We start from the raw sequence: 20,269 nt of genomic DNA on the forward strand, positions 1-20,269 counted from the left end.
CAAGTGGGTCTGGTATTTTATGAATATGACTGCACTCGCTGCCTGTTCTAAGGGGCTGGGTGGTAGGGAAAGTAGAAAGGAAGAGGAGTCTCCCTACACCCCAATCTCCACTCCTTCATGCAAAAGCCTGGAGGGTTCCTATATCCATCCTTTCACCATAAGAGTAATAAAGCCCCTACCGGAATTTTTTTTCAGTTCCTTCAAACAATTTTAAACTCTCCATGCTCTTGCTAAAATTGGTGTGTACATCATAAACTTCTATGAACCACGGTCCTATTCTTTGCGCTTATGAACTGTTAAAAATGAAGTTAAAGAGGGAAAAAAAAAGATTTCTCTCACACACACGTTTGGCATTTTCTGCGCCGAAGAAGAAAGGAAAAACACCCCCACCCCCCCCACCCCACATCAGCGAGTTCCCAGACAATGATTTCCAAGGGGAAAGACTTGAGCTGGGTCTATCAGAGGGGAAATCTTCTGGGGTACATTTTTGTTATTTGTCAAACCAGACATCTCCCCGCCGTGAGCACATGGCTGTACTTGTGTAATGTAATAAGAGTGTTGTTATAAGTTATGCATATACACAGCGCCTTCCTGACGGCCAGAACAGTCTAATTCCCGACCTTAATCCGGGCCCTGGTTCCCAGCCCCCGCGGGGTGGCGTTTCCTGCCCGCGGCTCCGCGCCGCCCCAGGTGAGTCCTGCGCGCTCCCCGCCCGCGGGCCTGCGGGAGGGGCTGGAGCGAAGGCGGAGGGCGGGCCGGGGGTTGGGGGGGACGGAGATCCGGGCCCTGACTGTCGCTTCCTCCCCGTGGAATCGCATTCCAGCCGCCTCCGCAGCCCCAGCCCCAGCGCGCCGCGCCGTTCCAGGCCGTGCCGCCTGGAGGCGCGGAGCCCGCCCGGCGCGCCCAGCCCTGCAGCTCCGGCCGGGGCGGAGGCCGCCGGACCGCGGAGATGCGGGGCGGGGGCAGGGCGCGGGGTAGGTGACTTTATCCCGCCTCTGTTTCCCTGCCCCGGGGAGCAATGACATCACGCGGCCTTCTCCAGGCGCCGACACAAAGAGCGGCGCGGAGAGGCCGCTGCGGGGGGAGCCGGCGGCCGCCGCTGCCGCCACGGGCCCCGCGGCCCCGCCGGCCAGGCCCGCCGCCCTCGGTCCGCGCCCTTCCTCCTCCTCCTTCTCCTTCTCCTCCTCCTCCTCTGCCGCCGCCGCCGCCTCGGTCGCCGCCGCCCGCGCCGCCCGAGCCCCCAGCGCGCAGCTGAGTCCGCGCCCGGCCGCGCCGGCCCCTTCCCATGCGGGCGGCGCGGGCCCTGGGAGGGGCGCCCGCAGCCAGCCGCGCAGCATGCACTGGGGGGTTGCCTTTGCCTCGTCCAGGCCGTGCGTGGTGGATCTGAGCTGGAACCAGAGCGTCTCCTTCTTCGGCTGGTGGGCCGGGTCCGAGGAGCCCTTCTCCTTTTATGGGGACATCATCGCTTTCCCTTTGCAGGATTACGGTGGGATCATGGCAGGGCTGGGCTCCGATCCCTGGTGGAAGAAAACCCTTTACTTGACCGGGGGAGCTTTGCTGGCCGCGGCTGCGTATCTGCTCCACGAACTCCTGGTCATTAGGTGAGCCGGAGAGAGGGCCCCGCGCAGGGGCGCCTGGCCAGGGCAGGTCTGGCGCGAGGGGGGACCCGTGCCAGCCCCTCGGTCACGTCGCCCAAATGCCCAAGAGTCCTGCCCTTACCTTTCCCCAGAGGCAGTCCGTGGTCACCTGGCCGTGAGGGGCAGTTCAGAGTTGACAGGAGAATTAAACTGGGACTGGGAGGGAAAAGCATTTGTCTCCCAGTCTTTCGGTGCTAAAAGCAAAGATTCTCTGGGTTGTTATGGAGCAAAATACTCTATTATGAAATGCCTTGAGGAAGATCTAAGTGCATTGTTTGCAACAATAGAATTAGGCCCTGTAGAAATACTAAGTTACATTTTTATGAAATGCCTCATTTGTTTATAGGTAATAATACTAGAATACTAACCACTAACCTTATCTTTTACTTAAAGGTTAGTTCTCTGTTACCGCGCCCCAAATGTCAACATCACAAGGCTGAAATTGCCAAAGCTCCAGAGACCTCTGGGTCCCTGTTAGCGATGCATGGCCCAGTGTAGTGGTGTGCAGGTTGTTGCAGCCTTAACCTGGTTATCTGCTAGTCTGTGCTGAAAGCTAAGCCCCATCTTCAGGTTTAAATGCCATTGTTGTGTGAGCGGTCTGAGATCAGAGGACTAGCACATGGGCGTGTTTGACAAGAACACGGGAGGCGCCCAAGGCCGTAAACAGTTGCATCCGATGCCTGCCGCAGAATGTTTACAGGATTGACTTAGAAATGCCGGAAAATGGAGGCCCCTGCTGTTGGTACATGCAGCCGGACATAGATCTTTGAGTAGAGTCATGCCTTAGGCTACTGGGACGGTCGTTTGGCTAATTGATACATCAATTTACAGTTGAAATTTCCATGCCGTTTGAGCCCTCTGTCACTGGGAGATGACCGGAAAAGAGCAGTTTTCAGTAGCTCAGAATGTCCCTCTTGCCCGGTATTTTCTAAAGCGTGAGAAATGTGTCCACATGGCCTTTTTCCAGTGGAGGAATCCTACACAATAGGTTATAAACAGAGACAGTGATAGGTGACCTTTAACAGGCCTGCGGGGATTCCAGGAGGACATTGTGACAGCCTAATTTAGGTATTTTGAGTATTTCTAGTCTCTGAGAGGGTAGGAAATCATTTAGGTCTGGGGAAACGTATTAGCTTTCCTATTATTTAGCCATAATTGAGAAGTTTTATTTTAAGCTTATGATACATTGAATTCTCTTAGCACAGTGTCTTGAATCTAGCTGAACCCAATAAAAAATTGTAAAGTGAATTATTTCTGTAGATTATTTTATGTTTTTTGCTAGTTTTAGAACTCTCTTTCAAGTTAGGTTTCAAGCTATATGAAAACTAAAACATTTGTGCGGTAATTTAAATGGTAACGCAGTTGTTTCTCAATTATATTCCAGTCCAAAGGCTTTTGAGGATCCTGAACCATGTGGCTTCTCACCAGTTTTCCACTTTGTGGAGGGAGTGGAGGTCTAGCTTCACAGGACTGAGTCTAAACCTGGCTTAAATGACCTTGCAGAAATAGCGGGGGGCTCAGAGCTCACCCTGGGAGCAGGCCACGCCCTGGTAGGTGTGGTCACTGGCGACAGGAGAGCCCTCTGCCCACAGATACCCCCCTCACGTAGGGGACTACTTGGATACTTATGTGGATTAAGATGTTTTTAAGCGTTGGTTTATTCACTTTTGTTTCTTGACAAATGGTTAAGCTGAGTTGGGAAATCTCTTATAATGCAAATAATAAAAAATGGCTGCCCGGTTTTCTGCCCTTAGTAGGGGTCTGCACAAAAGTGTGTTATCTGCGTGATTTGCATGTATTCCTCACAGCTGTCGTTGGATGCCTGATCCCCATTTCATAGATGAGGAAGTGGTGCTGAGGGAGGTTAAGCAACTTGCCCAAGATCACACAGTAGGAGGAGTCAGATCCAGATTGGTTCTGGGAATGTGTGTCTGCAGAGCCTGCGCTTTTTACCACTGTCTCCTGGAAAGTACCAATTCTGAATTAAGTTTTGATGGGTGAGAGGAAGAGAAATGTACAGAACTGGGGCAGTGCTCAGGGAGACAGGCTTGTGGCAGGGACCTGAGTTTTGACAGCCTCTAGGGGCACAGAGGGATGGGGAAAAAGACTGAGGAAGGTCGGACACTGAGATTCAGAGGTTACATGATAGACACCTTCACTTAAGTTGAAATCTAAGTGTTGATTGTCTCTGTAGCTTAGGCAAAACACAAAACAATCCAAAATATGCAGGATGGGAAATCCACCTTGAAATGGCTTCACTGTCTGAGTTCACTGGCAGTTGTGAAGTCTCCATCACCCTACTTGGGTTTTCTGCTGCATAGACTTAGCCTTAATCTATGGCTGTGTCTCCAGAGTGGAAAGTAGAATTGACAGGTGAGAATTATTTAGGAAGTTTAATTAATGAGTATATTAATGAGTAGAATGAGTATAACAACTGGTATTTTGGATTTTATCTATGTTTTTCTCACCACAGTATTTTTAAACAGATATAGTCCCAACCCTGTACTTCATTCTCTCAGAGTGGAGAGAGTTTAGCAGCTATCTTAAATTCAACCCCGCGTTGGAAAATGTATTGTTTGAATATTGAATGACTAAGTGATGACTTTGTTACAGGTATTTCGCTTGCACCTTAGGCACATGGGCTTGGTCTGTCCTAGAAAATTAGTTAGGGAATCAGAGCAGCCCATGATCAGTCTATGATCTCCATAAACAACAGCTCCTCAGCCATTTACAGAGGCATGGTCATCTGTGATAGCCTTCACCTCGGGAGTAGGGACTAATCTTGCTGCTCTACAGGTGCTCTCTTATATGGTCCTCATTATAAGGGCACTTGAATGTGCTTATACTAGCTGTCCAGGCAACAGCTCACCTGCCCCTCTGATCCTGAGTTAGTTAGATAGAGAGGTTCCTGACATGTGGAGGGAGGGCTCTGGAGCCAGATTAAGTTCAAATTCACTCTGCCTTTAACTAACCTGGTAACCTTGGATCTGAGAGTAAGCTTCTTGGCTACTTGGTTTTCTCATCTGTGAAATGGGGATAGTAGTAGCCGTCCTCATAGAGTTAATTAAATGAGTTAACACAACTGAATTGCTTAGCACAGAGTTTGACATATAGTGAGCATACAATAACAGTTGGCCATCATTAGCTAACAAAGACTTTCATCGGAAGGCTCTAGGCTTGAGTGGTCTTAGTCAAACTGGCTGTTTTAATGAAATTAACTGAGGAAGTGCCCATTTTGGTGTAAAGTGCTTAAGAGCTTGGGAACTGGAGCTATTAACGGCTTGATCTTAAACTGATATTCCTTGGGCAAGTTATTTAACCTCTCCGAGCTTCAGTTTCCTTGTCTACTATAAAATATATATATATAAGTATAGTATAGTATACTAAATTTAAACTACAACAATATTGACTCTATAGTGTTACTGTCAGAATGAAATAAGTTTATCTGCATAATGTATACAAAGTCATTGGCATGTGCTCGTCACATAGTTAGCATCCATTCTTGTTATGACATGGCCCAAGTTAACCATTAGAAGTAGATCTTTCTGGCCAATGAGGCAGGGGATTTTATATTTATCTCCTCTCCTTTAAGTTCTTAAATTCTTGCCTGGCTAATTTACATGAAAATGTCATTCTGTGACTTGAATTATTTGGTTGGACAAAATCAGTTAATTGTCAAATCTGCAGTTTGCATTTTCTAGGAATATGGTCTAATTGCCTTCTTAATTTTAATATCTGACCTCTCAAACATTTCATCTAAGTGAAAACCTTTGTTTTATAGCAAGTATTGCCGGAAAGCAGCAAGTATTGCCGGAAAGCAGCAAGTATTTTTATTCTTTTGACCAGTATTTTCAAAATGAGTCATTCTTAACTCTGTAAGTGGAATGGGCACTCTGGTGGTAAATTTCTCCAAAAAGAGTTTGTTTTACTAAACTGAGATGCTGCCGTAAGTGAGCGTCCGGGTGATGATGATACGGAGAGTTGCCCTTGCTCGCTTGGGTAGAAGTACCTTTGGGATTGAACTAGAAACGATGTGAGGGAACCAGAGGCTAGGGAGGGCCAAGGGGAAGAATGAGGTTTATCTGACTGGGAAGTGGTTGGGTCGAGTGAAACATGGAAATCGCAAAAGGTTCCTGAGTGTGGGCTGTGTGGAATGATGAAAGTTTGAGCCTAAGGGGATAAGACCGTATCTCTTTGAGAATAAAGCCCAACACTCTTATATAATGCTTGATAGCTCACCTGTTTACAGATATTATCTTAATTCTCACGATAATTGATGTCCTCACTTTGCGAGAGCAGAGGAGAGGTCTAGGGTAACATGGCCAGTAGGAAGCAGGGCTTGGTCTTGACCCCAGGTGTCCAGACTTGGAATCCAGCGTTTGCTCTACTACATGGTGGCTATTGGAAAACTGTACCAGGGAAGTCCTCCCCACCCGAGAAAGTGGACAAAAGAAAAGATAGATGTGTGGCTGAGACAGAAGACAGGGAAAAGGCAGAGGTACAAAGATATATGCTGTGTGGTGAAAGTGGGGACCCTGTGAAGGTAGAGGAGAGAGATCCCAGAAGCTGGGTTCCTGGGCACCACAGGTGAAAGGCCAGGTGAGGGATAATTTGGAAGAGGGACCAGAGTATTCAGAGTCTTAGAACATTCTGAGACTCTGCAGACTTGGGTCACGGCAGAGTAAATCTGCACTGTTATTCTGGGTCCTATGGATGAATAGGCTGTTTCACGGTGCAGTCTAGACGTCAAGAGCATCGGCTCTGACTACTTGGCCAGTCCAGTTTCTGCCATTTACTAGTAATGTGACTTTGAGCAAGTTAATCCTCTATGCCTCAGTTTCCTCATCGATAAAATGTGGATAATAATAGTACCTACCGCATAATGTTATTGTGAAGATTAGATGAGATTATACCTGTGAAGCCCTTAGAACAATGCCTGACGCCAATAGGCACAGAATATCCTTTTTATCCATCCAACTTGTCCCTAGTGGGTAAACATAACCAGCTGGATAAGAGGCAGACCTGTACCAGAAAGTATTCTTCCTGCCCGTAGACTACGGGTTCCAGAAGAAGGTTGACATGTAGTTACTTTTCTGAGCCCTTGGGGTCATGGGAACAGCAGAGTGTGTAAGGTTCTCTTGTGTTTTGACCAAGCTTCCACGCTCTAAGTGCTTCTGGGTGAGGTAAGCCCCTGTGACAAACAGATCTGCTTGTTCATTGAGCTACAGCCCGGCAGGGACCTCTGAGGAACTAAGGGAACTGAATGTATAACACATGGATTGTTCTTTATTTCTGTTTTGGTTTTAACAGGAAACAGCAAGAGATTGACTCCAAAGATGCTATTATTTTGCATCAGTTTGCAAGACCTAACAATGGTGTCCCCAGTTTATCTCCTTTCTGTTTGAAAATGGAAACTTATTTAAGGATGGCTGACTTACCCTATCAGGTACTTGTGTGCAAATATGTTTCATTCTCGTGGCAGCCGTATTGGTTAGAGGGGAAGTACTTAATCTCGCGTGGTGGGAAGGGCTTGCTCTTGGTGTTAGAGGAGGTGGGTATGAAAGTAGCCATGCCCAGTCCTTAATAGGTACTTAAGAGACTCGATTCCAGGGTCTGTTGAATGAGTGATCAGAGTATGGACTTGGGGCCAGACCGGTGGCATTGCGGTTAAGTTTGAGTGCTCTGCTTCGGTGGCCCAGGGTTTGCAGGTTCAGATGCCAGGTGAGGACCTATGTACCGCTTATCAAGCTGTGCTGTGGCAGGCATCCCACATATAAAAGTGGAGGAAGATGGGCATGGATGTTAGCCCGGGGCCAATCTTCCTCAGCAAAAAGAGGAGGATTGGCAATGGTTGTTAGCTCAGGGCTAATCTTCTTCACCAAAAAAAAAAAAAAAGAAGGGTACAGACTTGGGTTCAAGGGCCATGTTCAGGCTCAGGGCCATGTTATTTTTTCCTGACATAGAGTATACTTTGGGTAATAGTTTGGATAGACCTGGTAGGCAGCTATTAATAAAGGTGGGTGTCCCATTGCCTGATGTGTTTTTTTCCTTTAGCTGTCTATTTATTGACACCATTGTATTTTGTCTATCATGAATCCTGGGGGCAGATTGCCCAGCAGGCCATCAGGCAGATGTTAGTAGATTTTGTGAGAGTTTTTCCACAGTGCTCCATGTTCTGTTTGGGTGACTTTCAGGGCAGCACTTGCTTGTTTCAGCATTAGAAAGTGAACAGAGGAATGTATATAAAGGTAGACATTTTTCTCTGAGTAATGATTGAGCTGTGACTCACAAATGTGACAGGTTGTGTTTTCATCGTCATTCAATTCTATGTTTTTTTTTTTTCTTTTTTGCTGAGGAAGATTCACCCTGAACTAACATCTGTGCCAGTCTTCCTCTATTTTTCACATGGGATGCTGCCACAGCATGGCTTGATGAGTAGTGTGTAGGTCTGCGCCCAGGATCCGAACCCGCGAACCCTGGGGCGCTGAAGGCAGAGCACTCAAACTTAACCACCATGCCACCAGGCCAGCCCCAGTCTTCCTCTATTTTGTATATGGGGCACTGCCACAGCATGGCCACCGAAGAGTGGTGTAGGTCCATGCCCCAGAACCGAACCCCAGGCCGCTGAAGTGGAGAGTGCCGAACTTAACCTCTAGACCATGGGGCGGGCCCCCAGTTTTATGTATTTTTAAAAAATTCCCTTATGTTTTTCTTTTTCACCTAAGTTCTAGCCATATGCAGTTTTTTTTGAAGCTTTGATTTTTGTTATTGTTTTTTAATTTTATGGTCAGAGCAGATAGTCCTTGTGATATTAATTCCTTGGAATTGACTGACACTTTAGCCTAGTGTGTAGCTACTTTTTGTAAATGTTGATAATTATGTATTCTCTGCTTGGGTGTGGAACTCTCTCTCTCTGGCTACTTGCTTGAGCATGTGTAGTGTATTGTGACCTTCTATATCTCTGCTTATTTTTTGTCTGTCTGCTCTGGCAGTTTCTAAAAGGAGTAGGTTAAAATATTCAAGCGTATTTGTTGATTTATCTCTTTTTCCTGTTATTTTGTCAGTTCTTGCTTTATGTAAGAGTATTTATATATTCGAGGTTATATTGTTAGGTCCATATAACATGAAAGATCATATCTTTACTGTTTTGTTTCTTTTTCTAGCATGTAGCACCTAGCTCTGTCCCTTATGATGTTTTTAACCTTGAATTCTGTATTATCAGATACTGAAATTGATTCTCCAGTTTTCTTTTGGCTTATATTTGCTTGGGATAGCTTTCTCTGTTTTTTTTTTTTGCGTATTTGTCTCTTGTAGGCAATGTATTACTTATAGCCAATCTGGGAGTCCTTAATAGGTGAGTTTAATCCATTTACACTAGTAATTATTGTTTTATTAGGACTTATTTCTACCATCTTATTTAATGTTTTTCTTCTTACTATATTTTGCTTTTCATTTTTTCTCATTTGCTGCTTTCTAATGGATGAAGTTTTTTTCTTGTCATTTAAAATGAATTCTATTTTTGTTGTTATGGTGGCTGCTCTTAAGATCCAAATTTGTGTTGATTTATCCTTGTTCATTTCCTAAATGTATCACGTTCTGTATTTGCCCTCTAATAATACGAGTATGTTAGCAGGTTCAGGGGAACCTTGGGTCTCTTTCTTCCCAGCCCTCATCCCAGTTGTAGTGCTGTTGTCTGATGTTTTCATTCTGGAATTTTGGAAATCTGATCTCAATTTTTTTTTGCTCCTTTTTTAGACAACAAACCTTACTAAGTTATTTGACTAGCCTAATTTCCCCTATATCTTATCCTGCAGGATTTATTTGTCTTTTTATCTTCCTGGGTGAATATTTTCAGAGTGAGCCTTTAGGTGGCAAACCTTCAGTGGCTTTGCATTCCTGAGAACATCTTTATTATGCCCTCACATTTGATAATTCTATGTTCAAAGTTCTTTTCCTTCAGTGCTTTAAAAATATTACTCCATCGATGTTTTGCATTGGTGTTGCTATTGAAAAATCTGATGTTAACCTGATTCTTTTTCTTTCTCTTACTCTCTGGAAGCATTTAGAATTTGTGTGTAATCTCAATAGTCTTAAATTTCACTCTAATGTGCCTTGGTGTGGGTCTTTATGTATCTTATTTGGTCCTTTATGAACTCTTTTAATCTGAAGTCTTTCTTCTCTTTTTAATTCTGGGGAATTATCACTTTTCTTCAAATATTTCCTTTTCCCTTTTATTTGTTTGGTTTGCCCTTCTTCTTTCCTGTTCCCTGTTGTCTGGATACTGAAACCTCTGCTTTTATTTTCTGCATCTCTGAACTCATCCCTTACTTCTTTTCTTCTTCCTTCTGGGAGAATTCATCCCTCTGAGCTTCCATTGCATTGCTGTGTTCTCTTCTTGTATCCATTGTGCTATTTATCTCATCTATTGTATTCTTTATTTCAACTTTTATATTTTTCTTCTTAGTATTTCTCTTTGGCTTGTATTACAGTCTGTTCCTTTATCCCTTGGAGGATATTTATTACACTAATGAAAATGTTTTGGTTCATGTATATAAAATTCTGCTTCATGGTGTGCATATGCAGTCTGCTTCCCTCCTCTTATGGTAGTTGTACTCCTCAGGTGTCTAGTTATTTTGGTTTGAGATCTCCTTTTACAAGGATGTCAGCTTCCCTGCCTGGGGATCTGCAATGAGCAAGGGTTAACGCTTAGGTCACAGGCTGTGTGCTCTGAGGGAATTAAAGAAAGGAAGGAGGTGAGCCCTAGGCATCCCCAAACCACTGTGGTCCCTCCAGTTTGCTGCCACTCCTCCAAATGGCTCCCACTGGTTGGGGGTTCACTGTTAAACTCTTACAAAGTGGCAGCATTGGGAGGAGGTGGTCTCCTTAGCTGGAAACAGACCAGCTGAGCGGGTGGAGGAGGAGGCACCTTACCCAGCCAAGCTCTTGGCTGCCCTGATAATGATATTACGCCTCCAACTCCTGACTCCCCATGGCCCGTGCCTTCTGAGCCAGTTTCTCTGCAAAGGAGGGGATGGGGCTGGCAGCGATCCTCCTAAGGCAGTGCTGGGACCAGATGAATGACATACTTTCAGCCTGGGGTCAGTGCTAATAGGGACGTCCTCTGGGAATATGGTGGAGTGGCATCAAACCTGGACTTTGGTGGAGGGATCTGGCAGGGCGCGGGGTGTTTGGGGAACAGAAAGGGGGTCTTTATGACTGGGAACTGGAGGGCAAGGGGTGAGTCTGGAGAGAGAAGCAGGAAGATTATTCAGGACTTTCTCAACCAGCAGTGGAGGAGAAAATAGTAATAAGAACAGACAAGGCTTGAATCATCTAAATGCATTGGATCAGATTTGAAAGATCATTGTTCAGCTTGGTGTTGGCAGTCAGCACTGGAAGATGTGTGTCACCGAGGGGCTCAGATGGAAGGAAGAGACTGCTGCCCTGCTGCCACCTGTCTCTGTTCCGTCATCACTCTTGACCAGATTGCCTCCTTTCGCCGTGACAGCTTTTGGGCAATTAGGATCCAAAACCCAAATTTTGTACTATGCAGTCTCTGGCTGTTCTCAAGAGCCTGTGAAGCACGCTCACCCTTGAAGCAATTCTGCAGTTTGCAGCAGCTGCCAGGCTGTTCTGCTCTTTCCTTTCTTGCCTTCCAGCCGTCAAGCGCTGATGCCTCAGCTCTGTCTTTACCAGCAGCCTCACTACCTCTGCTCGTGTTGCAGAGCAGCTGCCTTAGTTAGTGTAACTGGAGCAGCGGGACATACACCTCACCGTGAAGCCTGAAGCTGTTACAGAGGCCTTCGAGAAGGGGACCGCTTATCCCCATCCAAAATTATTAAGGTTTCATGTTAAGTACAATTTTTTAGAAAAGAAATCATAGAAGAGTGTTTTTTCTTCTGTGAGGTCTCTGTGGAAAGTAAATAGAGGTGGTGTTCTGCCGGGGGGCAGAGATTTTAGGTTGAAGGATAATGGTTTAGGTCGAGGGTTCTGTGGTTTAGAAAGGATGCTCTCTGCCTGCTTGGGTGCCTTGAGCCCAGGTGCCATCTCGAGGGTTTGTGTTGATGCAAATGGTGCCTGGGCAGTGATGATGGAGCTCGTTTCTTGGAGCCATCAGTAGAGAGGAGTTTTGTCATGGACCCAGGTTGCTCTACCCTCTGAGCCCTCTTTGCCCTGTGCCTTTTAAAAAAAGATTAAAATGCCATGTTCCTAAGAGCATGAATTTATATTTGAAGCTTTTTCATTTTTTAACCTAAGTGAGACTGGAATAAATATTTGATGACCATTAGTAGGAACTCACAAGGCTTTTTTTAAAAGCCTGATGTATTGGTCAGTTATTATCTTTTTAAAATCGGGATATAAATATTAGTAGGTCAATTTTTAAAACTTTTCATTTTGTAATAATTATAGATTTGTAGGAAGTTGCAAAAAGTGTACAGAGAGGTGCTGCAGATATGGTTCATTTTTTTTTTTTTAAGAATTTTTAAAAATTTTTCCCCCAAAGCCCCAGTAGATAGTTGCATGTCATAGCTGCACATCCTTCTAGTCGCTGTATGTGGGACACGGCCCCAGCATGGCCAGAGAAGCGATGCGTTGGTGCGCACTGGGATCCAAACCCGGGCCGCCAGCAGCGGAGCGCGTGCACTCAACCCCTAAGCCACGGGCCCGGCCCTAGTTCATTTTTTTTAAATGAAAATGACTTTACTATTTTTCTGATTATATATAGTCCTTATAAAAATATCAAACAATACAAAAAGGTATAAGTGGAAAATGAAAATCACCTGACATCCTATTAGCTAGAGATTAGCATCATTTATATTTTTGACCATCCTTCCATTATTTCTCTAGACATCCATAAAGACACCAACATCATTTAACATAACTGGTTGTATAAGAAGGATCTATTTCACACAATAACTCTTGTTAAATAAGTGAAAGAAAAAAGAAAGAAATGCTCTGAAACTCTCTGCTCTGTCTCTCAGGCCTTTTTTTTTTTTTTTTTTAACTTTTTATTATTTTATTGAGGTCACATTGGTTTGTGTAAATTTCAGGTGTACATCATTATATTTCTGCTTCTGTATAGACTGCATCGTGTTCACCACCAATATTCTGGTTTTTATCTGTCACCACACACACGTGCCCCTTTACCCCTTTTGCCCTCCCCCTCACCCCCTTCCCCTCTGGTAACCACTAATCTATTCTTTTTATCCCTGTGTTTATCTTCCACATATGAGTGAAATCATATGGTATTTGTCTTTGTCTGACTTATTTTGCTTAGCATAATGCCCTGAAGGTCCGTCCATGTTGTTGCAAATGTAAACCTTAACTTTTGTTGTTCTGTTTATTTGTTGATCTTGTCTTTTTTCCCCCCATTTTTTTGTTTTGAAATTTTTCTAAGCTGTACACAAGTTAAAAGAATAGTACAGTGGACAGCCGTATGCCCTTCACCTCGATTCACCAATTCTTAACATGTTGCCTACTCTGCTTTCTCTTTATCTATACCTTTAGGAACAATTTTTTTTTAATCTCAATATCATTTTTTTATTGATGTTTTAATAGTTTATAACATTGTGAAATTTGGGTTGTACATTACTGTTTGTCAGTCACCATATAAATGCCTCCCTTCACCCTTTGTGCCCACCCCCCACCCCCTTGCCCCTGGTAACCACCATACAGTTCTCTCTATCCGCGTGTTGATTTATATTCCACATATGAGTGAAATCGTGTGGTGTTTGCCTTTCTCTCTCTCACTTGTTTCACTTAACAGAATACCCTCCAGGTCCATCCATGTTGTTGCAAGTGGGAGGATTTTGTCTTTTTTTATGGCTGAGTAGTATTCCATTGTATATATATACCACATCTTCTTGATCCAATCATCAGTTGAGGGACAGTTGGCTTGCTTCCACTTCTTGGCTATAGTGAATAATGCTGCAATGAACATAGGGGTGCATAAGCCTCTTTGGATTGTTGATTTCAGGTCCATTGGATAGATTCCCAGTAGTGGGATAGCTGGCTCATAGGGTATTTCTATTTTTAACTTTTTGGGGAATCTCCATGCTGTTTTCCATAGAGGCTGCACCAGTTTGCATTCCCCCCAGCTGTGTATGAGGGTTAGGAACAATTTTTTTTGATGAACCATTTAAAAGTAAGCTGTAGAAATCATGACACTTTACTCCTCACTACTTCCTTGTGCATCTCCAAGAAATAAGAACATTCGTCTACAAAACTACAATAGAGAGTGGATGTGTGCATTTTTTCAGTGTGTTATAATACACAAAAATTGCTCAAATTTAGCCAGCGGGAAACTTTTCAAGATGGCTTCAGGGTGCAGTGAATATAATGGATATAAATTTATCTGGAAAGTTGGGGGCATGATGGCCAGTGTAGCAAGTCAGAGTCCTCAGACTCTGGATTTCTTTTAAGGTCTCAACTTCTCCATCTCAAATGATGTTGGTGATTAATACTTCTGGTGAAGGCACTTTGTCAAAAACTTCATGTGCATTTTCTCATTTAATCGTAGCAAATGTTATCCCCATTCTATAGACGGGGAAACTGAGGCCCAGGGAGGTCCAAGGTCACACAGTGAATAAATGATGGAGCCAGATTTTAAAACACAAACCCTATGGCTTTCACTACCATGCTAATAACGTAGCAGAAGTGTAGATGTGTTGATCTCACCTGGGACACAGTCGCATGGGGAGCATCAGCTTGGAAAAAATAGAGAGGATTTACCTCTTCACCTTTTTTCTCAAAATTACTTTCAGAAACTACCCTCAGTGGGCCGGTTAGACTCCAATTGCTTAAATAAAAATAGACCAGGAGTTCTTTAATGTATTTAAGGAAGTTAAGGAAAACTAGGTATTATTTTTACAATGTACATTTTTTACTTTAAAAGTAATTTAACCACATTCATAAAAATTGGAATTCATGGAAAAGATCACCTGCATCTCACCCATCATCTTGCCAATCACTTTTGACATTTTTGTGTTTCTCTTTTAAAATATTTTTTGAATTCATCTAATTTTTAATTAGATATAATCATAGTGTCTATAAAATGTCTCCTGCTTCTTTAGTAAGCAAAATAAATTTTTTGATGATGAAAGCCTCTAAAAGCTTTCATTTCAAGAGAAATGAAATTTCTAATTTCATTTTTATTGCTAATTTTTATTAGTCTGATTTTTTTTTTTTTTTTGCTGAGAAAGATTAGCCCTGAGCTAACATCTGTGCCCATCTTCCTCTGTTTTGTATGTGGGATGCCGCCATGGCATGGCCTGACGGATGGTGCGTGGGTCTGCGCCCGGGATCTGAACCTGCACACCCTGGGTGGCTGAAGCGGAGTGGGTGAACTTAACCACTATGCCACCAGGGCTGCCACTCATTAGTCTAATTTTAAAAAGTGGTCTTGATAAAAACGTACCGAGCACCGAGAGTCTAGTCTAGAGGGAAAGCAGATGTATACACAGTAATTCTATAAAGGGAGAGATCTAGGCACTGTACAGTGGAAGAATGGAGGGAAGGCAGATAATGGATACTCCTTGGGGAAGTAGTTCACCAAAAAGGTGAAATTTGAACTGAATTTTTTAGGATGGATAGGACTTTGCGGAGGGTGGGGAAAGGGATTCCTGTAAAAAGTGGAGAGTGTACAAAGTCAGAGAGGTGGCAAAGACCTTGACTTGGTTGGGTGTGGGCAGTTGGAATTCAGGAGACCAAAGGGACTGATAGCAAGGAGGCTCGGCGGGTGGGCAGTGGCTAGATGGTGTGGGCCCAAACTGCTGTGTGAAGGGGGTTAGACTAGATCCGTGAAAGCCATTGGTCAATTTTGAGCAGCAGAGGTCTTGCATCTCATTTGTATTGCTAACAGTTCCATCTGATGTCAGTGTGCAAGACAGATGTGAGTCCAGAAGGGAATGTGTTAGGAGGATATGGTTGATATCAAGAGAAATCTGAAACAGGTGCTCTTATATGGTAAATTGACGTCTTTAGTGTACAAATTACAAGAATGTCATGTACTAGCAACTTTTCAAGGATATGACATTTCTTCTGGTCAACATCAGGGGTAATGTCTAGGGCTGCTGTGTATGGTTGTGCAGGTTGTTCACTGCACAATAGTGCCTGGCCAAGGAGTTGGGGCAAAATCTGGACCCACTTCTCCTTGCCAAGCTATGAACCCTGGCATGGACTGTATCCACCCAGAGGAGGTTCCATTTTCCAAATTGCACCAAAACAATATGGCTAATAGCAGCCCCAATAATTCCCTTTTCTGGGCTAGGCCCAGAATGAATTTCTTTGGAATAAGCAATGAGATAAAGTATCAAGACATGAAGAGACAGAGACCAGTTAAACTCCCCATTATTCTCTATGAAAGACAGCAGTAAGCAACATTTAGCTAGTACCTGCTCTGCTTTTCAGCCATGAAAAAGGTGATATTACCTCAAAGGTCGGGAGAAGCCCGGGACCCTCAAGCATAGTCCGAGCCCAGTTCTGTGGGCACAAATAGATAACTGCCTTTAAGGGCCGTGATATCCAGCCGGAACTCTGTAATCTCGCTGCGGCCAATTCAGTGGTCAGGCGTGGTTAGTACACACCACACACAACATGCACGCATAGTTCCTGGACCCAGAGAGACTTGACTTAGAGATTTTGCAACATCCTGTGTTTTTATCTTCTGTGGTAAGATGTACTGTTTGGTTTTGGGGAAAGGCATGCACAAATCTTGGTGTGATTTAGGTGAGAACAACTAGAATAGTCACCTTTGTTAGTCCCAACGTTTTCCAACAAGAAACATTAATTTTTTCATTTCTTCACAAATTTTGGTTTCAGGCCTGAAAGGAGGATTTGACAGGGGTTTCCTAGAATGGAACCCTCAGAGAGTTTTCTGTCATCATACGCCTTTGCAAAGAGGGATCTTCTTGTTCAGGGCTTGATGCAAATGGTTACTTAAGTTTAATTTTGTTTCTCTAGGAGGTGGTGTGGGTAAATGGATGCCCCCAGAGCAGAGGCCGGCCGGCAATGGTCTGCAGGCCCAATCAGGCCTGGGAGCTAAGAAGGATATTTACATTTCTAAATAGTTGAAAAAAGTCAAAAGAAGAATAATGTTTTGTATTATATAAACTTCAAATTTCAGTGTCCGTCGACAGCTTTTTATGGCCGTGCGCATTCATTTATGTGTTATCTATGGTTATCTATGGAGCTTTCATGCTCCAACTGCAAAGTCGGGCGGGTCGTTGTGACAGAGACCATATGGTCTGCCTAAAATACGTACTATCTGGCCCTTGACAGAAAAAGTTTTGGCTCCTACTCTAGAGAAACAGTTTACAGATGTAGAGGACTGATGCATTTAAAATTTATGTAATACTATCTTTTTTTTTTTTTAAAGTTGCTATTCTTTTTTTTTATAATTTTTATTTATTTATTTTTTCCCCCAAAGCCCCAGTAGATAGTTGTATGTCACAGCTGCACATCCTTCTAGTCGCTGTATGTGGGACGCGGCCCCAGCGTGGCCGGAGAAGCGGTGCGTCGGTGCACGCCCGGGATTCGAACCCCGGGCCGCCAGCAGCGGAGCGCGAGCACTTAACCGCTAAGCCATGGGGCCGGCCCTGTAATACTATCTTTAAAAAAAAAAAGCTTTATTGAGATATAATTGGCATGCAATAAACTGCACATATTTAACGTGTATAATTTGATAAATTTTGACATATGTAAATACTCATGAAATTATGACCACAATTAAGATACTGATGTAGCCATTACCTCCTTGTGCCCCGTTGTGATCCCTCCGTCCTGTCCCTTCCTGTCTCCCATCGTCCCTAACAAACACTGATTGGCTTTCTGTCGCTATAGATTAGTTTGCATTTTCTATAGTTTTATGTGTATAGAATCCTACAGCAAGTACTCTTTTTTTTTGTCTGGCTGATTTCACTAAGTAATGTTATTTTGAGATTCATTCATGTTATCGTGTGTATCAATAGTTCATTTCTTTTCATTGCTGAGTGGTATTCCATCATACAGAGATACCATAATTTGTTTATTCATTTACCTCGTGATGAGCAGTTGGGTGTTTTCCTATTTTTGAGGATTGCAAATAAAGCTTCTACGAACATTGTGTACAAGTCTTTGCACGGACATATACTTTCTTTTCTCTTGGGTAAATACCTAGGAGTGAAATGGCTGAATCATATGGCAGGTGTTTGTTTAACTTCTTAAGAAACTGTCAAATGGTTTCAAAGTGGTTGTGCATCTTACATTCCCCAGCAGTGTTGGAGAGTTCTTGTTCTTCTACAGGAACCTGCACTTGCTATCATCCAACAGTATCTGAACTATCGACTTGTATGAAGTATAAAGAAGAGGTTGCAATAATCTGACTAATTTAGGCTGTATAGACCACCAAAAAATTGATTCAGATTTAAAAGTCAACTTTGGGGTCTAAATGATCCAGATTTACCGAGAAAAGTGATTGAATAAATGCGATCGTAACCACAGAATCCCCTTCATCAGTGTAGTTCAGATCTTGGCTGTTATACAGCGGGCAGCAAATGTCACTGGGTAATTCTCAGTGTTCATATAGTGTGTGACTCCCCCATCCCCACCCGACCCCATTCTGGGATCAAGGTCCTCTGACACACTACAAGTTTCTACCATGTGTGTGGATCAAAGGGCAGCTTGTCAAAAACACAGAGTTCTGGGCACCGTTCCCAGGATTTTGATGCAGAGGTCTAGTGGGGGCCCAGGAATCTGCATTTTGACAGGCATTGGTGTTGAGTCTGTTGGATACACTTACAACTAAGCGTTATAATTTCTGGGACCACTTGCTTGCAGGGTAGTGGTATTAAGCATTATTTGATGGGTTTCAAGTGAGGTTTTTGATCAGTGGCCTGGTCAGTACAAGCCTCTTCATGCTTTATTTTCACTTTTTGCATTTTGGATTGTTCATACATTATAACTAGACCAACTATTACCAGGATTATTTCAACCCTCCCCCTCCTCCCTGGTCTTTTTTTTCATTTTTTAACAATTAGCCAGAGCCCATGATAAAATCTATGGGAGTAAAGTAATATGTTCATGGGAGGTAAATCTTTTTTTTTTTCCAAGAGTAACCATTTATTCTCTTAAAGAGTTTATGTGTTGAGTTCATTCACTTGAGTAGTACAGTCACTATCAAAAATACAGTTGGAATGTTTGTTTCTGTTAATCATACAGTGAAATATAAATAAAACGTTGCTTTTCTTTTTTTTAAAATTTACTCTGCTCAGAACTATTTTGGTGGAAAACTCTCTGCTCAAGGGAAAATGCCTTGGATTGAATATAACCATGAAAAAGTTTCTGGCACAGAATTCATCATTGACTTTCTGGAAGAGAAACTTGGAGTGAATTTAAACAAAAACCTTGGTCCTCATGAAAGAGCCATCTCCAGGGCGGTGACCAAGATGGTGGAGGAACATTTCTACTGGTGAGTCCCCCTGGCACACTGGGTGGGTGCCTAGGGACTGTCCCCATCCTTCAGAGTGAGCCAAGTTCTCTTTCACTTTGCAGACACTCCCCCGACCTTTTCGAAAGTTTTCTACATTCTGACAGACTTAGGGGTCAAAGTTTTGACTGTTAAGTTTCTAGATATCTAGATCAGGGGTGGGTGTTTTCTGTAGAGCCCCAGCGAGGACATATTTTAACGTTTGCAGACCATGTCTCTGTACTAACTACTCAGCTCTGCCGTTGTAGCACAGCAAATGAATAAGCACAACCATGCTTCAATAAACACTAAAAGCACTGAGATTTGAATTTCATTTAATACAAAATATTATTATTTGATTTTTTTCCCCCTGACCATTTAAAAATGTAAAACCTTCTTAGCCCATGGGCTCTAGTTGGCTGACTCCTGATCTAGTCTGGAACTCACTGAGGTGAGGGAGATATTTCCATACACTAGGCTCTTTACCAGTACAAACTGCTGAATTGCGTCAGACACCCAGAGGAGGCAACAGAAGACTAAGTCAGGAGAGAAGTCTTAGGTAAAATGAATTACACGAGCTTTGTAAGATTATCGTCACTTTTCCTTACGTGACAAGAGCTTCTCTGTCTTCCGGAAGTAAAGCATACTACGGCTTCCCGAGTGTCTTTGCCCTGAATGGCTGACTCTAGCTTGCACTCCTCAAGTCTGGGCATCACACACACTTGCTGAGGAGTTGCTCCTATTCTGCACGTGGGTTGTGCTGGCTGTGGCACCCCCTGAGTTCAACAGACATGGTTCTTCTTGCTTTACAAACTCATTGTCATGCTGTTTTTTTCTTTTTCTTTCATCCATTTTCTGGAGTTTTAAGCACCTTTCTATATATACCCCAGTAGATAAGGAAAGTTTTCTCTCTGATTTCTGCAAACTTTATCTTGTTCCGAAGATTTAATTAAGAAGTGCTAAGCCTACTGTTTGGGCATTCATTGTTACTCCTGGGTCAGTTGCTCACCTGGTAGCTTTCACCTCCCCCATGGAGAGAGACACTCAGTGTGGGGTTGACTGTAGAAGGTTCTTCCCCATCACCTTCCTATTTCATCCATTCAGCTCTCTTTCTAAATGGAAAACTTGCTGTTCCCATCTCTTGGAGTTTAAGTGACCCTCTATTTTTCTCTTCCTCTTTCTACTTTCA

At 43.5% G+C, this 20,269-nt stretch overlaps 1 protein-coding gene across 3 annotated transcripts in view; it reads left to right on the forward strand.

Moving 5' to 3' along the window:
- The first annotated feature begins 915 nt into the window (after positions 1-915).
- FAXC (failed axon connections homolog, metaxin like GST domain containing) overlaps positions 916-20,269 on the forward strand; it is a 72,003-nt gene continuing 52,649 nt past the window's right edge. The window contains exons 1-4 of one of the 3 annotated variants that reach the window (XM_058566593.1): positions 916-974; positions 1,480-1,601; positions 6,948-7,083; positions 18,887-19,083. In XM_058566593.1, the coding sequence (XP_058422576.1) occupies positions 1,495-1,601; positions 6,948-7,083; positions 18,887-19,083 (440 nt within the window). In that variant the 5' untranslated portion in view covers positions 916-974; positions 1,480-1,494. Of the gene's footprint in view, positions 975-1,072; positions 1,602-6,947; positions 7,084-18,886; positions 19,084-20,269 lie in introns of those variants that run through there. The other 2 variants (XM_058566592.1, XM_058566591.1) reach the window with 2 other exon arrangements.

Source organism: Diceros bicornis, chromosome 23 (assembly GCF_020826845.1).
Source record: "Diceros bicornis minor isolate mBicDic1 chromosome 23, mDicBic1.mat.cur, whole genome shotgun sequence".
Lineage (NCBI taxonomy): Eukaryota > Metazoa > Chordata > Mammalia > Perissodactyla > Rhinocerotidae > Diceros > Diceros bicornis.